At 30.8% G+C, this 20,079-nt stretch overlaps 1 protein-coding gene across 3 annotated transcripts in view; it reads right to left on the reverse strand.

The window, feature by feature from the left end:
• Nucleotides 1–20,079, reverse strand: part of pxb (putative Hedgehog signaling attenuator pxb) — a 630,755-nt gene that overhangs the window by 68,488 nt on the left and 542,188 nt on the right. For all 3 annotated transcript variants that reach the window (XM_088242536.1, XM_088242535.1, XM_088242538.1), the window contains one exon: nt 6,814–6,926. In XM_088242536.1, coding sequence (XP_088098662.1) covers nt 6,814–6,926 — 113 coding nt within the window. The remainder of the gene's footprint in view (nt 1–6,813; nt 6,927–20,079) is intronic.

Here is a 20,079-nt window from a genome sequence, read left to right on the forward strand (position 1 = left end):
CTTTTGTGAGGTAAAAGAGCTGTAAGTTTTTTCAGTGTGGGTAAGATTCATCTAATTGAATTTTAATTGAAAATAAATTTTACGTTTATACTAAATTTTATTAAATATTTATGTTTGTACGTCTCGAAACATGTAGACATATAAAATTCAAATATTTAATAACATTTAATAAAACGTTTGACCATAAAGATAATGCTTTAAATATTAATGTTTATACTTCATTTTAATATCAGTTAGTTTAATTAAAAATATTTTGAGTTTATTCAGGTGTGAATAATTAAGTAAAAATAAATACCAAACTAAAAAAAGGTGTGAAAAATGTTGAAGTAATATTTCAAACCATGTAATCACTGCCGTTATAATTATTAATAAATTAAAATTAGCAAAATCCATTAAAAATTCCACTTGGCTTAATTTGCAGTGAATTTAACCCTTTTCGTCCAGTCCCGTACTGGGTAGGTGGTCAAGGCGGGGTTGAACGGGTCAAAACATAAATAATGTCCCAGACAGGGGTAGAGGTGGGAAGGCTTCCGGCACTTGGGCCCGTGAATACTTTATAAATACATTGTCCCTCCCTGTACCGACTTCTAAAGAGATAAAAGTACGCTAAAAGATAAGGCAGGTTAGCTTTAGGGTCAGCGGGGGAGGGTAAAAGGGAAGATAAATAATTAGCAAGTATTATATTATTAACACTGATTACTACCAACTCATCTGAAATCATAATTTTGAATCAATTATAGCTTTCAGGTGTCTAACTTCACAACAATTACCAGTTGGAAGAATTGAAGAAATATGCATGTTTAAACAGAGGCAGAATGGTGAGTGTTACACAGCGTAAAAAGTGGGCACTTAAACATTGATCACGAATTTCCAAATTTCATTTTATTGATCACAAACTTGATTTCTCTTTCTTTCTTTCTCGATTCAAACTAAAGATATTAACTCTTTTTCTCTGATATATTTTGTTGCTCTTTAATAATAAGGAATGTTTTTATGTTTTTTAATATTTTTTATTATCTTATTTAATTTCTAAAAAATAAAAAAGTACCTTCTAACCTTTTACATAATATTTTCTTTTATATTACACAAAAATATTATATCTGTCTATGTATTATAGGAGCAAAAAATTTACAAACATTTCTTGTATACCCACAAACAGGCCATGCCATTGTGGGATTTTTTGTTTACTATTTTTACTGTAAATATGTATTTCATTGCTATGTAATTATCCCTTATTTTTGAATACTGTTTTATCTCTTATGTATTTGGTAAAAAAAAAACAGCCAAAGACAAGTCATAGACCCTGTAAATGCCTAGACTTCCAAAGTCCGACCTCATAAATGTTCCCCATGTCTGATTTTATAACACAGTTCTTCATTTAACTTTTTAATATCTGCTACTATGTGAAGTTGGTGAACATCATCAGACGCCTCCAGGAGACTATATCACCAGCCAGAACTCTCGTCTCTTTCTACGTCAATCCCGCGTCCCTTAGTAATGCCGAACAATCCTAAAAGATCGTCATCGACGGCCTTACAGGACGTCGCGCAGCGGAAGCCCGCAGGTGTGAAGAAGAGGCAATTAAGGTTAAGGCTCTCCTGAGGCATCAGCAGCACATTCCTAAGCAAGTCCACCATCGCACCCTCAAAAAGATCGTTATAGGAAGCTGCTGTGTCCGATAAATATCCTTGTGCTCCGAAATATCTTCATGAGAATTTCATGTACCTTTCTGATCATGGTCTTTCGATTCGCTCTTTTCAGGAAAGAACAGATTCCATTCCTCGACACAGCACAGCATTTTTCAGTTTTTCCTTTTCCGTTCAAGGCGCTAGATTTTGGAATGAGCTACCTCTTCATATAAAAAATGCACCTTCTCTAGCCACTTTTGAGAAACGTCTGAAACATTAATATTATACCCATATATTCTCAGAATCCTGGACTCCCTGTATATTACTGTTTTTTGAAACATATATTTTTATCCCATTTCTTTCCTTGGTCCTCTTTCTCTCTCCTTCCAAACTCATTATCTGATCCACGTTCCTCATTCTTTAATATGTACAACGCAATGTACTTTTTAAAAGTCAATTTGTACAAATATTATCTTTCGTTATAAACAGCTGTTATTTTTAATAGATAAGGTATTTTTTTCTTGTATGTATCATTTGATACACATTTTAGTTTATTAGTAAAAAAAAATTACCATCTCTTCTTTTGACAAGTCTGTTTTCTTGTCGGCTGGAACATTTTGCTTTCAGCAATAAGTCAACCAAAGTACTTATTCTTTGTACTTTAAGTTTTTTATAAACAAAAGGTGGTAAGTCGTGCATAATAATAATTTTTAAAATATACAAAAAAACTGTATTAATTACTGAAATAATTCTCTAGGGGATGAAATCCGGTAGAGTATACAAAAGTTTGGACAAACAGTAAATATTGTTGAAGATATAGAAATTATAATGATAATTTTCATGACAATAACTCCTATTGTTTAATTAATAGTAATTATTATGATTGTAAATATATTCCTATAGAATACTCATGACAACTAAATTAAGAAATCAAAATACTGCAAGTGGAGTCTAAAGTATGAATCATTATGTCTTATTTACTGCCCTAAACTTATTTTTTCAATTCGTTTTTCATTGAAATGTATACCTACGTTAATTATTTGTGTCGTAAAACTGGCTGGTACCTGGTAAAATCAGGTAATATTCTGCAAGTGGAGTCTAAAATATTAATCATTATGTCTTATTCACTGCCCCTGAAATTATTTTTTCATTAAGTTTTTCATTGGAATGTTATTATTTGTGCCATAAAACTGGCTAGTACCTGGTAAAATCAGGTAATATCGGCTACCATCGCGTCCCCCGTAAAGACGAAACGGCGGACACGTTTCATTTTTTGAACGCAAAAAACTTTAGGATCGCATCGTTGGAAATATCCCAGAGAGCAACTAGTTATACGAAAATGGAAGGACATAAAGAAATAATAAAATGCCTTCGCTGACTTTTCTTTTTAACTTCTACGTCTCTTTTCCTTTCATTCATTATGGAGAAATATTAATGTAAGAGCCACGTGTTCCGCATGGAAAAAGATGCTCATTTAATTTTCATTACGTTCAGTTTTAGTGCACGTGTGTACTGCGCATGGCCACGTGTTGAAATGTATTTACTGGGAAAACTGAGAAAATTCTAAGAAAATATTTGAGATCTAACGTCTTGATATTGGAGTAATTACATAAATAAACAAATAAATTTAAGATGAATTCAATTAAATTAAACTTTTGATATGAAAAATACAGTTCTGTGTAAAATAGCACTGGACATTCGACATCATCATAATTCTCCTTCCGCACCTAATGATGCTTAGGGCACTGCGTTGGTAGACCAATCGCAGTGAATCTTGATCATTTTTGTTACATGAAGGTAAGATGAGCAGTCTTACGCATCAGGTGCCAGTCCAGGGGACTATAAAATATTTCAGTGTAAAAACACCTTTTCAAAAAAAAAAATATTTAATGTCAACCATATTCTGAATCGAACCCGAGACAGGTAAAAATTCTGGAAAACGAATGGGAATAATTCAATAAAAAAATAATAAAACAACTTTGTTTTTAATCACATTCCATACTTCGCTCCCATACTTCAGGGTTGGCACTAGAACTTTATTGTGAAATGCTAGTTTTGCCTCCTGCGACAAACTTTTGTTTGCCAAGTAGATTTCAGTCCATCGTTCACCCTGTTCCTGGCACTCACTCGCTTTTCAATATCACGCGGCGGTCTCCGTGGTATAGTGGTCAAGACGCTTGACTCACACACGGAAGGTTCCGGGTTCGATTCCCGGTGAGAACACAAAAATTAAAATTTGATTTTTCTCAAGCCTGGTTGTTCTGTAATGTAATTCACCACTGTAATTGGGCCTCCTGGCCTGTTGTGGTGCAAAAAAATGAAATGAAATTATCAATCACCACATGCATTTTGTTTTGATTATAATAAAAAATCTAGTAGAGTTATCCTTATAAATTTTAGTAATTTATTAAGAATAATAGCGGTGATTCGATAATCAAATTGGTTACGAACAACGAATTGTAAAAATGTTGAAACAAATAAAAATGTCACATTGAAAGTGATAAAATATCAATGTTATTAAGGTGAATAAACACAAAACCGAAGATTGGTAAACGGAGAGTACAGAAGAAAAGATCCAATGTGAAAAATAACCTGAAAATATTCTCCAATAAAACCATGTTGGAGCTATATTTTGCGGCGGGACTACAAGATAAAAAAAAGTATAAAAAGAACAGCGGAAGTCAAAAAATCTTAAACCGAAACAGGAGTAAAAAGATAAAATAGGGGGCGATAAATTTCAATACGCGATTTACGAGAAAGGCATAAATCAGTTTGGGCCGTAAACATTGTACCGTTTGGCAAATATTTGATTTAGAGTCGAGACACCTAGTGACATCTAGCGGAGTGTAGCGACAATATTTTTATAGTCCGGCATAAAAGTGAAAGTCGTAGGATGAAAAGTTGGTCATACAAGAGACCAGTATCGTAAAACATGGCATTAACCGCGTTGAAGAAGTTCTTTTATAATGAAAAAATTCAGCATCTCTGCGGAAATAACTTCGTACGTATGAAAAACTTTGCAGCTTTTATTACTAGTGGATGGCTGCCAACACCGCAGGAAATTTTACCTAGGGAAAAAAGTACAATAATTCAAAGTTAGTTAATGCAAAAGTTTTAATAGACTCGCAAACATAATTACGTGTAATGATGTTCCTGATTTATCAGCCACTTTTTGTAGCTGTTGCTAGGGTACTTAAGATAATTCCATACCAAATGATAATTATCAAAAAGATAAGCCGTTGTAAAATACAGATTTTTTCATTGAAATAATTTTTCTTTTTTAAATTAATCACATCCTATTGTAAATTATAATATTTTTAACAACTTTTTTGGAGTCTTTTGTTTAGTTTTGTCTGGTAGTTTATTGTACTAGTATAATTTCAGTACCTGGTTTATGAGTATCGACTATCCTTTAAAAGGAGCGTAAATTTTAGCGGTCGCTGTTATCAATATGCAAGTGTGCATAGGAAAAGCAGGGTGTACAAAAATAAAATAATTGACGAACATTAACTAGCGTGTGAACTTGGGCACACTGAAAAATCTGCAGTAGCGGAACACTTTATAGACACAAGGCATCTTTTCGCCTTCAAACCAAAGATTATGGATGAACCAAGAAATAACAGTGCACGAATAATAAAAGAGGCAATTGAAATACACAAACACTCGAACAGAAAAAAGACGACGGGCTGAGATTAAACTCAGCATGGTTCTTGGTACACACAACAAAAATGAGACGGAATGTGCCTAAAGCTGAATGCGACACGGTATAAATTTTTAATCCATAATCACACATTTTTTTCTACAAAACACACAGTTTACCCTGAAGATGGCTCCAGCAATGGTAGCCAAAACGTCGAAACGAATCGGGATCAGTAAAAAAAGATAGATATCGACTGTCCTTGTCTCGTTTTAGAATATTGTATGTGATATTGTTCTGACATGATCGTATTGTATCTGTGTTAAGTACAATTGTTTTCAAATTTTAGATTTTTGTATACAATTACCTACATCAGTTGTTAATTTATAAACAAATTTTTACGATTGTAGTTGAAAAAATTCAGTTACGTAAAATTATTAACTTTGGAGTTCTTAAATGCTGTTGGATAAGGAAGGTCATATACCAACTATAATATTTTATTTTGCTGTCTTCGTAATCTGATTATATCATTTTGGTTTCCTGTTGCCCGTAGTTGTTGCATATAAAATATTTTAGATTTTACAAAGCCTTCATACATTCGAATTTTTCAGTTTTTGAAGCAAAGTTTTGATTTTACAAAAATACCCGATAATTTTTCTAATTAAATTATTGATAAGAATTTTCTCTATCAATTGTCTGTCAATTGTTAGTCCTGAATATTTAACATGTTCAAGTCGTTAATCAATTATGTGGCTTCTATTATATTTGGCAAGGACACTATTATGTTTATATTGCATTCAATTTATCCAGAATGATCATAATAGTGAATATATTTAATTTCAATTATTTTGGAGGAAGATTAACATCATATTTCATCAAACAACTCAACAATGTGTCAAGTTAATTTGTGTTTTATTTGTTTTACATCCATGTCTTAGCTATTTAATTTTTGTTCTAATGCAAGGTATTCGTAATATTATTGTAGTTCGTATCAACAAGTAAGAATTAGCAGTAATTTTTTTTTTTTTTAAAATATTAACCACAACGAGCCAGGAGGCCTAATTACAGTGGTAAATTACATCACCATCATTGATTAAATTATGGATTATTTTGTATCATTTACTTCTTATTAAATTCTAAACGCAAATAAAATTAAATGAATAATGAAATTTAAGTCAATAATAATAATTTACTCTTCATTCTCGACAATTGTTTTTTTTTATGGTATTTTTTTGACAAATGTAAATATTATGATTTATTTATTAACTTATTTACATATAGGTAGTATTTTTACACATAATTAGGCTTATAAGTGATCTTGTTACATATTGTCAAACATTATTTGGCATACAAGAGATCAAAATTTAAAGAAAATGAACGCCGAAACATAAAAGGTAGCAACCTAAAAATAAAAATCGATGTTCGTTTTTATGAATTAGAGAAGTACAATTAATAACTCTAACTGTTGTTTCCTCGCCATTTTCAGCTCTAAGGCTTCACGTAAGAGCAATATTAATTAATTAAAATATTTTGAAATTAGGTACTTACTTCCAAATGAGAAGCGCTCCGATAAATATGCCCAGAGTGAGAAGTATAGAAAATATTGCAATCAGTGCCGGGGTTTGAAATGACGGGTTGCTGTGGTATGATGCGTCGATAGTCTGCAAAGAAGAAGAAAATTGTTTTTTTTATTAGGAAAAAAAAACAGAAATGACATAAATGTTAACAGTAGTACACACATTCAGTTAATTATTTTTTTTAATAGCTATAAATATAACAAATTGATTGTATTTAATCGTATTATAAGAAAAGTAACATGGATGATTAGTTTTAAGTAAGTCAGGTGAAAGTAAGTGTTTCTAGATTTAAACAATCACTAAAATAGAACAGACCTAGTCTCGAGATTTTTATTATTTACATGTCCTAGCTTTAGTTTTTTTTGTTTTTTTTTTTTTTTTTAAAGAAATATTTGCGTTCAATTAAAATTAATTAAATAAATTATTTAATTTACGCAAATATTTAATTTCGAGGGCCATTTTTAACGAGTTGTAAATAACTTACTATTAGAAAATAAGAACTAAGTTGGGGTAGAGTGGGATTTGAACCACGGACCTTCGATCCGTGAGTCCAAGATACTAGCCACGGGACCACAACCCGATTTTAGTTGAATTTTATTTTCATAATACGAGTATATAAAAATAGGAAATCTATTTTACTGCAAAATTTACATTTAAAACACTAAGTTTGTGGTTATTCATTGTATATTTTTTTATATAAAACAACTTTGTTTTCGACCATTTTTTTCTTTCTACCGACCGGTTTCAAAGCTACACAGGCGTCTTTATCAAGGTATACTTAACTAATTAATTCTATCATAAATTACCAAATAAACAATATTTCCTTAAGTCCACTCCAGTCTTGTTTTAAAGGTAGTATCCATCACACTTCACACTTCTCGTCATTAAGAAAACAACATAACAAAAACACTGGACTTATTATTGATACATATTATGGATATATCCTATCCATATGTTTAAATAAAATAGGAGAGAATTCAGTTGTTAAGTATACCTTGATAAAGAAGCTTGAGTACCTTTGAAACTAGTCGGTAGAAAAATAAAATATAGTAAGTGGTTAAAAACAAAATAGTTTTATGTTTATTTTAGTCCGTAGATAATTTATTTTTAAAAAAAAAAAAAAAATAGTAAAACATGTTTAATATCAAGGTGAAAGCATAAAAAATAATTCAAGAAGAGGTAAAAGGAGCACAGTAAGAAGGTTGAGCATGAGAAAAAAAAGAAACGAAGTGAACGAGATATTTTTACAACAGAAGTGACCAATCCGGAATCCGCCATATGATAAATAACATGAGCGTATTAAGATAAACATAAATTAAAACATTGATAAACATCTCATTTTATAGTATGCAATTTAAAATATATATATATATCTGGACCGAGTGGTGCACAGGGCACTGCATCGGTACTCGGATTGTCGGGTATTTGGATAATTTTTCTTACAGTCTTAACCTACATGTGCTAGTCTAGGAAAAATGAATTATTGTGTAAACCCACAATTAAACTATTTTTTACGCCCATGTCTATCCCAAACCAGAACCCTTGACACATGTTTTCAACTCGAGAAGTACTCCCAGATAAAAATTATAAAAATGAAATCGAGTAGGGATATGCCTCGTAGTGTAATGGTTAGCGCGTTTTCCTACCGTATTTAAGGTCATAATCAAACAAAACAGTATGAAATTTACAAACTTATAAATATAACACATATATTAGAGATATCATTAGTTATGTTTAATATAATATATGGTGTACGCGCCATTTAAATGAAATGGTTTTATGTGCGTCTGATGACGAATTAAGTACAACACAAGCAGTAATCTGGAAATAGCTAAACCAAAATAATATGAGGCGTCTTATCCCCAAATTTACAGTCACCTCGTTATGTTAAATGATTTAAATTTACTGGGATAAGAACTTTATTATAAGCAATGACGAATAATTAAATGGACACATTACAAGCGCATAAAGTGTGGCATTTTAATTCATATCCAAGCATCTTTGTCTCATGTTATCGTGATTTGCCATATCTTTTTCGTCTTTTAATTGCTGAAGCGACGGCAACATTTGCTGACATTGAGTAACTAATCTAATGAGGAAGTTCAGTGTCTTTTTTAATTTTTCTTATTTGTTAATAGAATATTAAACTAAGCTAGAATTTTTATTTTTATAAATCTTATTATCAGCGCTATGATTTTTAAAGTTTTGTGTTTCTGAAATAACTCCGCGAGTGACGTCAAAGGTTGTTCTATGACAGTTCTTCGATTGGCTCGTTTACGGTGACCAAACCGGATATCCTTCAAAGCTCTCATATCATTAGATGGTTCATATAAACCAGTGACGTCATTCAAAGTGGTGCGTTTTTACTAAAATTTTCGTACATTTTTAAGAAATTTTACCGTAAAATTTAATGCTCTAATTTTTACCGCGCGCTAGAAAACATTTTTTGTATTTAATTTCCCGTAGGGCTGAAGTTTCTCATTGAGTAAATAAAGTAGAAATAAAATATTTACAAACAAGATTTTCATCTTAAAAAAATCTTTATTCCTAAAAAAGAATTAAAATAAAAATATTTTTTTTTTTTAGTATGTCCAAATGCTTGCAGACTGGCTGGATTTTCTCTATAAGGAGTTGTTCATATTTAAATAAAAAATTGTTTCAACACAGAGGGAAAACATTTTTGAGAAGGGAATATGGGAGTCTAGACATTTACAGGGCTTACGACCTGTCATTGGCTGGTTTAAGTGTTTCAGGCGTTGTTTAGTAGGTGAATCGGTTCAGCCGGATGAATCTCACCCACACGACAAATCTTTCAGTTTATTTACATTACAAAAGTCAACAGATGAAAGAGTTGAGGAAATGTGGATGTTTAAACATAGGCAGAAAGGTAAATGTTACACAGTGTGTAAAGTGGCCACTTAAACCAGCTAATGACAAGTCATAAGCCCTGTAAATGCCTAGACTACCAGATTCAATTCCCCAAAATGTTTTCCCTCTCTGTTCCAACAAATTCAAATGTAAATGAAAATAGTTTATACATTAAACTATTCTTTTTATTTATTTTTATGTTTATCTCAACAAGTCAAGTCGGTAATTTACAGTGGTGAACACAGCACAGAAAACCCAGGCGTGAGAAAAATCTCTATTTTTTCTGATCTTATCAGGAATCGAACTTGGAACCGTAAATAATATGTTAAACTTCTGGGGCGCCTGATGGCCGGATTCATATTTTCAGTACAGGATTTAATATCCCCTCATTTATTTTGTTGCATATGGCGTTTAATAAACCTTTTGTAAACATTGGTTTCCGTTTATCGCTTTCATATCTTATCTATTTAAACTGTTATTGAAAACGGGACGACATGGTTTACTAATATTTATGGACGATTCACATCCACGCTCACGGGCCGTATACAAACTTGTAAATAAGTTCGTTTATTTGTGAACAAACTCTTTGACGTTTGAAGCGAGACATACCAAATTATTTCAGTGATCGCAGCGCAACGGGGAGATTAATTGAAAAGGGGTCACTGCAACTGTATACGTTATACGTAATACGTACATAATATATACTAAACAAACATAGACACCAACCTATTCTATATCTATACTTCCACGAAGTGAAATCAAAACATGGCTGCCGCTTGCAGGTAATAAAGTATTAGAGACCAGTTGCAATAAAAAAGTATTAATATAACCCAGTTTAACAACACAAAGACAACTTAAACAAATACAAACTAATACCACTTTCGGACAAAGGGGTTTTGAGTATTATTCAATTAAAATCTTTAACCTTCCACTGTCTATTAAAACAGTTAGTAACGAGAAAATGTTTAAAAAGGCTATAAAAAAATGGGTAGTGGAGCTAGGTAGAAGTAAAATGGATTGTCTCATTCGCCCAAACCAATATTGAATCAACCGCTCCAGAAGTGTATATCTTATGTTAGGTTTTTGTTTTTTTTAAGTGCGTTTTGTAATATAAATAATATACATGTACATATGTACCTAGTTTTTAAAACTGTGAATATTTAGTTAATTATCTCTGTTTATTAAGTTAGTCTTCTTTGTTTATGCTCTAATGTAAAAATATTAAAAAAAATAAATATTGTTAAGTGTCCTCGGCACGGATAACCCCAGCGAGGACACATTATTTTGATTATTAATTATAGTTTGCAAGAGAAAATATGAATAAATAAATAAATATATAAATTTGAATAAATAAATATCCCAGCATGTCTTGCAGCTACAGAGCGCATAGACGGTTGGGATTCTAGTTCCTCGTCTATAATTATGATATATAGGAGCTAAATTACAGCACATCTTGCAGCTACAGTGCGCATAGACAATGAGAAATCTAGCCCCTATTTATAAATGTTTTATTTTTTTGACAATGAAGTTTTGAGTTTAAGTGATATTTCAAAGAATGAAATAAAAAACAAGTTTATAAAAATAGAAATTAGATAACAACAAGTCTTGCAGCTACTGAGCCCACGGGCGGTTAACATTCTACACCTCATTTACTATATTTAGAAATTTGATGGTTAATAACATTTACTCATTGTAGCTATATTACTAATGAAATTGTGAACAAGTGAAATTCTAATAACTTAAATTTATCAATAAATTTACAAAAACAAACATTAAGCATAATAGTATATTTGTAAAGTGCTCATGCTAAAAATTAAACATAAAAAAAAGTAAAGATAAAAAAACAGATAAAAATATCCGATGGGTACCTTTCGTAGATTTTGGGTAGTCACTGTCGCAGTGTCGAACGTGTGGCAAACACAGTTGTATGCTAAATTCCTGGAAATGGCTCGACTCATGTGTATTTTCCGAGGACGGAAAGATGCCTATTGTTCCAATGACTTTGCATCCATTTTAGTCTGTATTATTTCGTTTTATAATGGGTACACGAAATTCCCGCTCAATTTTATTTATTTTGAATTATTATTAGACACACGTGCGTATGAGAGTGATTGTGATATTTTTTCAAAACGGGACTTAGTCGCACTAAAAAAATCAATTTTACTTATTTCGATTTAAAAAATCTAATCATTTACGTTTCTGGTAAAACTGGTTCTACGATAATTTGTTGAATGGTAGTTTCACAACTCCAAATAGAGGTCCAGGGGCACTCCAATATTGACGATTACATGTGAAAATGGCCCGACTACATAAATACACGTAAAATATTTTTTTACACAGCCAGAGCATCTTATTTGAGAAGGGAATAAATAATTAAAATATAAAATAAAATAATTGAAAAAGTACGTAAAAGAATTACCGGGCCCGTGAAATTATTCAACTAGAGATATTTAGTAGTATTATAAAATAAAAATAAAGATGAAATTATAGTTAAAATAGTCATATACACAAAGCAAGACGAAAATTGTAATATAAAACTCTTTGGTAAGTAAATTGTAGGCTTACCTTAGAAGCATTAAGGGATGCAAAATACAAACTCCCATCACAAATGACATTATTTCATTCCCCTATGCATATTATACCGCAAGGACTAAGGACAAACTGTCAATCACGATCCGGAAGGAGAGAGATACCGCAGGAGGCTTTCATGGGTGTATAATGCGATTATTTCAAAGGGGTTCGTCACGTGAAAGGTTCTACATACTCATATTGTTAAAGGAAGTAAGAAAATCTGGACAAAAGATGTGTTCTACCGCTGAATTATAATGTGCTTGTCTGATTTCCATTTCAATTGTGTCCCTTTGATATGAGTGAAATTGAAATATAAAAAAAAATGCTAAAAAGCAGTCAAATTCATTCTACTACGTACTGCAGTGTAAAACATACTTGAAAATTATAATTAGTTTACAAAATATTTCAAATAAACAAGCTCAATACTATTCTACGGAGCGAACGATTATGTTTTAAAACCAATCAAAAGGTTAAAAATTCTTATTGATTGGTAAAGAAGATAATATATAACAATCATATACATAAACAAGTGGATAAATGCAGTTTTTGTTATTGTTTGTAAAATTGTTATGATTTATTGTTATTAATAAATCCTTAAAACTCCTCCGGTTTATTAACAGAAGCACTGACTTCAAAAATATCAATGCCCTTAAAACTCTCTTCTGTTCCCTAGTTCGCCCACACCTAGAGTATTTCTCTGTTATCAGGTCTCCATATTATGATGTTCACATCATAAATATTGAATCAGTTCAACATCGATTTTTAAGTAAGATTGGCTGGAGGTTGGGCTTATTCGGTGACCAATATACGTATAAAGAGTTAGAAACAAGCTTAAATATATCTCAAGACTTCAAGTCTTATTTAAAATTCCTAACTCACTATTTGATTCGCCTAAACTACTGAGCTCGATAAAATTAAATATCCCAGCTAGAAACCTCAGACAAAACTAACTCCTATATACCGATAACCATAGAAATAACTATGGTTTTAATTCCCCTATGCTCAGAATTCTTCGGTCTGCCAACAAACATACCAGTCTTGATTCCTTTGATAACAAGTTGTCTTCTTTCAAACGATCACTTAATCAAATTAAATTATAAACACCTCTCTCCCGCTTCCACTCCCACCAAGTCTACTATATACCATTGTGTCTTTCTACTTTCTTTTATAATATTTTTTTATGTGTAAACATGTCTTCAAAAATGCCCATTGGGCGTATATATAAATAAATATAAAAATAAATTGCAATATAGTCGTGGGTATTGGGTAAATATGTCAATATTCGACATAAACCTTTCATACAAAACGCTAAACGTACAGAATAAGGCATTAGAGTTTAAACAATAAAAGCATAAATTGAATTAAAATCACGGTTAATGGAATTCAAATTTGTAGAAGTAACTTGAATTTTGACACACAATTTTTTTTTGAAGTATGAGCAGAAAGTTTCGTTAATAACATAAGCAACCTTTCGTGAACTTATTATTTTTTTTGGCAACAACAACAACACAAAAAGTCTGATAAAGCATATTTTTAAAGAAAGACATTAAGTAAGATAATGAAATACGAAAAGAGATATAGGCCAATTAATATTTATTTATTTTATTCATACAAATACATACATATTAGATAAAAATTATAACCTATCCCTAACTTTATGAGGCCAATGAATAAATTGGTTTCATTAAGGCATAATCCCGGTAGACAGAGTATCAGCAATAATATCAAAAGAGTAGAACAGATTAAGAAATTTCCTATTTTAAATCAATTTGAATATCTCAGTCTATAATTTAATAATATAAGCATCACAATATTTTTTTTCTTATTGAACAAAAAATGAATCGAATATATATTTTTTTAACGGGGAAATAGTTTTTTTTCACAAAAATTGGCTTGATAGAATTTAAATTGTTAAAAATGAAATGTTATAACAATATTATCTGTAACAAAAATACACAAAAAACAATAAAAAAAAAGAAATTGTAGATTAATTGCCATTTCCGTTGATTTCACGTGTTTTTCCTGATAAATCAGTACGATGAGCAGTATTGATAATGTTTCATTAAATACTCAGGTAATCGTTATATTTTAATGTATTTCCAAGAATGTAGGTTATATTGATTATATCTTTTCTGCAAAAACAAGAAAATTTATTTCATTTCTAAATAAAAATATATTTTAAAGCAAGCATTTTATTTATTTAAGACTAAAGATATTTTAAATACCACATTGATCGTTTGAATTTTGAGTCGTGAATATTTTTAAGAATTGTTTTTGTAAATGATTATAAAAATATGTAGCATTCCTTCTACTGAATCTTATCAAATCAATTTGTCTTTAATTCGACAAATACTTTTAAAATCAGATCAATTTTTGATTGTAAGATTAATTGCATTTTTGTATCTTAAAACAAAAAAAATCGAAGATAATTTTAAAAAATCACTGATATGAGAATCAATTAATGAATCATTGACAGTTGCGTAATTTTTAACAACGTAGAAATGGACATTAATTTAACTAAAAATCTGTTCTATATTATTAGGAGAATCAAAGGTTGGAAGGAAAGAAGGAGAGGAAAGAAAAATCGCAAATGTTCAGATACTGACATTTTATAGTTGAAAAGCTACTACTGTGAAATAAGAGGCAAAAAATTTAGAGGGGTGAATGGGTATTGAAAGGGTTCTCTCTTCAGTAGAACAAAGAGATGGCCCTATGTTATGATAGAGGAACCTAATGGATATTGTAGTATGTAAGTACGAGTATGTTGATAGAATCATGGGTTTTTCTTCTGACATTTCTTGATGCTACTGCATTTTTAATTATAATAATAAAAATACGTAATATAGTTTTATTCCACTTTTATTAAAAGTGGAATAAAACTGTAAAGGTATTTTTATTATTAAAATTGAAAGAATCTACTGCAATCGCCGCAAACTTTTAAGTTCGGTAGTGCGGTCTTTAACACAATTTGTTATTGATTTATTTGATCAATTTAAAGCATTTGGCGATGATGTATTAAAGGCTAGTTTCGGAAGCACAAAAGAACAGAAAAAAATAGTTAACATTATATTTTACACCACAAAGTAAGTTCACAGCTTTACTAAAAACAGAGTTAAAAGGATCCTTGAAACTTAAAATGTTTCCCGGAAACTAAACTAGGGGTTGGTTTCGGAAAACAAAGCCACTAGGGGAGTTTGTATTATGTATACATAAGGAAAAGTTAATTTAAAGAGCTATTAGATAGGTACTAAAGTCTACAGCTAACAAAGACAAAACTGTTTACAAGATGCTTAATAGAGAACTCTGTAAGGGACTGAAACGAGGTAATTTAACACAAACATAACGCTCCGTTATTTCAACAATAGAAGACGTTAGATTACTGAGAATTTCGTTTAGTAATAATACTTTTATTGATTTAAATGCGATTTAAAACACCTAAACATACTGGTTGAGCCGATAATTTGTTTCAATGTATTTTAGCCAGAAGAATCGCATATAAGTAGATACTGGCTTATTTTGATTTGTGAGGTTGCCACGCCTGACAGGACATTTGTTGGTTGGCAACTCTGCTTGTCCTTCGCGCTCTCTTCGTTTTTTTAACGAGTTATGTTCGCATGATTTTTCTAATTGTTGAAAAGTATTTCTCGCTTTTTTCGCCGTAAAAGTTAATGTAACGCCGCGAACATTTTTATCATCCATCGCCATTAGTCATCATCCGCCGCGCCGCCTCCAGACTCCAGACAATTGTGCGCATGCAGTTTTCCCGATCATTAGTTTCCCCGTTAGCGCGTGAGCTGATCGCCGACAAAGAAGAAGACTCAACACCAGGTTAGTCAGTGTTTTTACATATTGATTTTCTCTGGTTCGAGTACATTTCAATAGATTGTTGGCTGCATAATCCACTAGCTCACATTGGCAGTTTTGGAGAAAATAATTTAATTGTCCGCTATAAAAAATATATTTAAATCGCAAAGGAGAATTCTATTTACACGGCTTCTCCACATACTGTAATTTTTTAACAAAATAACAATCTATTTACAACATTTTGAGTTTTTCCAAATGTTTGTATACAAGTTACTGAATTTCACCTCCAAGGGAGTCATAAAGATTAACAAATTACAACAGAAAGGGGGAAAATTTTAGAGAAGCATATGGCTCATGATTTGTCATTGGCTGGTTTAAAACTCATTCGGGACGGTATATAAAAGGTGCTATTATCTCAGTTTTACTTTTCTATGGCTGGCTGTAATCTGCATAACTACGTTGTATTTATCTTCAACTATCGTCTTCATTTTTATCTTCCCATAACAATCAAGGCCCAGGTACAAATAGTGACGATTAATTGCCAAAAATGCTTTTTTGCTCCGAGGTAATTGATTCAAGTTGTACGTTATCTTGCGATTTGTTAAGAACACGAGATCAATCTATCACAGCAAACAGAACATTCTAGAAAAGAAGATATAAAGATAGTTTGCTGTAGCTGGCCACTGCAGTATCCGTGGCAGAGCAACGTGGCCACGAGCAGCGGTCGTTAAGTGTAATCTTGCTCAATAAATCCCGCTCCGGCCATCACGAATGACGATGTATTGATGACTCAATTCCACTGCACCGTGTAAAGGTAACGCACTAATCACACGAACCTCAATCTGTGGAAAGTTAGTATCGGAAAGTTTATATCGGAAAAAAAAAACGTTTTGAAGTTAAAATTCACAAATTTTTACAGTGCGCTTATTATATTGAGGTGAGCTCTGAGAAACATTCTTGGACTGAAATGGGATTTCCATGTCAAGGATATCTACCGACAGACAAAAATACTTCCTTTCACGGTAATGCCACAGCATGACATAACCAATACTATTTTGAATATCATAAATTTTTCTGCTCGCACACATTTAAAATACACATTTGGTCATAATATTCACAAATACAATAAGCGTGACTCAGGGAATCTTCATGTATCTAAGTTTCGCTAAACGAAGTTCGGCAAAAGGTCTCTGGAAAATATTGGGCATTCCGATTCTAATAAACTGCCCGATGAGCTAAAACACGAAAAGTCCAATAGTAAATCCAAAAGTGTCACAATTAAAAAATATTACGCCAATCTTTTTGATAGTGATAGTTAGTAATGTAATTTATATAGATGGTGTAAATTACTGTGTTTTTTGTTTCTTATATTATGCTTTTTTACTATTTCGGACGTATTAACTATGTATGATATTATGTATTGTCAAAAAATGTTTTTTTTTTATGTGCGGTCCCAAATGAGTTTTTTTTAATAACTCCTGGGAGTTTTATTAATAATAATTAAAATATTAAAACAACTTGAATCTTATCTCATTCCAACATTTTTAGATGACTTTTTTTTTACACTAACTTTTGTCTTGATAAAAAAATCATTAATCAACACATTTCTAAACTACATCTTTCTAATATTTTTTTAAAAATACTTAAAAACATGACAACAAAAAAAAGTAAATCAATACATTTTAGTGATATTTTTATCCAAAAAAATAATTCATATTCCAATGACTTTGATACTCCACAACTGGAGGATCAAAGTAGTTCCCTGTGCACCATTATGTGCATATAAGGAAATAAAAGTAATGCTAATCACATATTCAAACGACAACAGATCATAAAATCATCAACTTTTTGCAAATGATGCACTAGTTTACATAACAGGAGATAATTATGATACAATGATAAATAAAATTAATTACGATTTAGGAAATATATCAAAATGGTTAAAAGTAAATAAATTGGAATTAAATATATCAAAAACAAAATATATGAATATTACAAAAAAACTCACCATTACAAATTATAACAATGGTTTTCCCCCGTATTCTCACGTGTTGAGGATCTGTGGGCAATTCTCGCGAATCGTGATTGAAGGATTACGTTTACTGCCTTTGAGCACGGCCGGTCTGTGAACGTTATTATTTGCTCTGTGAGGACTAAAACGAAGAAACTAAGCCCTGTACTTCATTCACGGTGCATCGGCAGTCGAACGACCACATTAATGTATGGAAATGTGTGTATTTTATCACACACAGGTTTATTTTAATACGTCCTTATAATTGGACGTACTGAGTTATAAAACGTAAACATCAAGTAAAATGTTTGATGTTTCTATCGTATTTTATTTTCTAATGTAAAAAAGATTTATTTTTAATGATATTTTAAATAAAAATAGCAATATCAAAAAAAAAAAAAAAAACAAAAAAAATTATAGTAAAATAAATATAATTTATTATAAAAAAAATGTGACCCTGTTTAAAAAACCACAAATGTGTCGAACCAACAATTTTTTTGGTGTGTTTTTTCTTCTTCTTTTTTTATGTCTTCTAATGAACCGGGTTGTGGTCCCATGGTAGTATTATGGACTCACGGATCAAAGGTACCAGGGGTGCTATTCTGAACCGCTCTTGCGGTACGAGAAAGCAGTTTTTCTCGTGTATTTACATACGGCCGCGAGAGCGTTTAGAATTCCACTCCAGGTTCAAATCCCACTCTACCACAAATCGATTTCCATTTTTCCAGCACAAGTTATATACGACTTCATTGATATACTTATAGAAATGGAACATTTTATAGATAGTGTACGTAAATTTAAATATTCAATAAAATGTTAGTATGACATTTGCTGTTATAAAAAATGTTTGGGCAATTGTGGATTTTGGTACAAACTAAACGAAAATTAGTATAAATATCAAAAAAAATAAAAATAGTGCTATTTCAAAAACTTGAATAGTAGTTAAACTCTCCATATAAGGATTGGTAAAAAAATTCAGTAAACACTGCGAAAAAACCCATATAATCCATACCACATTTGAACTGTCAAACAACGAATGATAGTGGCGCTGCATAGTGGTAGAAATGTTAATTAAATGAATTTATTCATTCATACAAATGATGTGGACAATAACTGCTGTTTTCATAAAAAAATCGTATTTTTAACATTGAATTTCGAAATAGAAATATTTCTAAGCAATTTGATAAAATGTGTTTTGGATACAAAATGAAATGTAATTGGTAACTTATATTTGAATATAAGTTATTATATCTTAAAAACGTAATGTAATTTAAAGTTTATTAGTTCTTAAGATGTTATGAATTAACTTTTGGCACAGTTTTTGCAACTCATTAAAATCGCTTTAAATTGAAATATTAACGTAGGTAAATTAAAAGAACACAAACGTTTTTTAAAGATGTTCAAAGAACACAAGGAAAATGAATAAATTGATAACGGATATTGTGAATAAAACGCTGACATGTAAAAAATATTATGCTACTTGGTAAATTATCTGCTGCGCACGCCATTAAAAATAATAAATCAATAAAAAGATAAGTGTTTTTTAAATTTTTATCAAAAAATATAATTAATAAATTAACAACATGATAAAACAAGCAATCGAAAAGCAAGACGATGATATCAACCATTTTAATTAAGTTTGATGTTATTTTATATATATATTTTTTTCTCAACAAAACAAAACAAAAACAACAAAAAAAAAAACCCACAAAGGCATGGCCTGTTCGTGGGTATACAAGAAAATATCAATGAATTTTTGCTCTTATAATAAATAGGCAGTTATAATTTTTGTGTAACATAAGAAAAAGAAAATAAAATATTCTGTAAAAGATAATGTGGTATTTTATTTATAAAGTATATTTAAAAAAGGAAATAAAAAAATATTTTTAAAAAACATAAAAATATTCCTTATTATTAAAGGGCAACAAAACATATCATAGAAAAAAGAATTCATATCTTTAGTTTGTATCCAGGATAGTGCGT

This window comes from Micrasema longulum, unplaced genomic scaffold (genome assembly GCF_059751315.1).
Source record: "Micrasema longulum isolate JH-2025_06_02 unplaced genomic scaffold, ASM5975131v1 h1tg000141l, whole genome shotgun sequence".
Lineage (NCBI taxonomy): Eukaryota > Metazoa > Arthropoda > Insecta > Trichoptera > Brachycentridae > Micrasema > Micrasema longulum.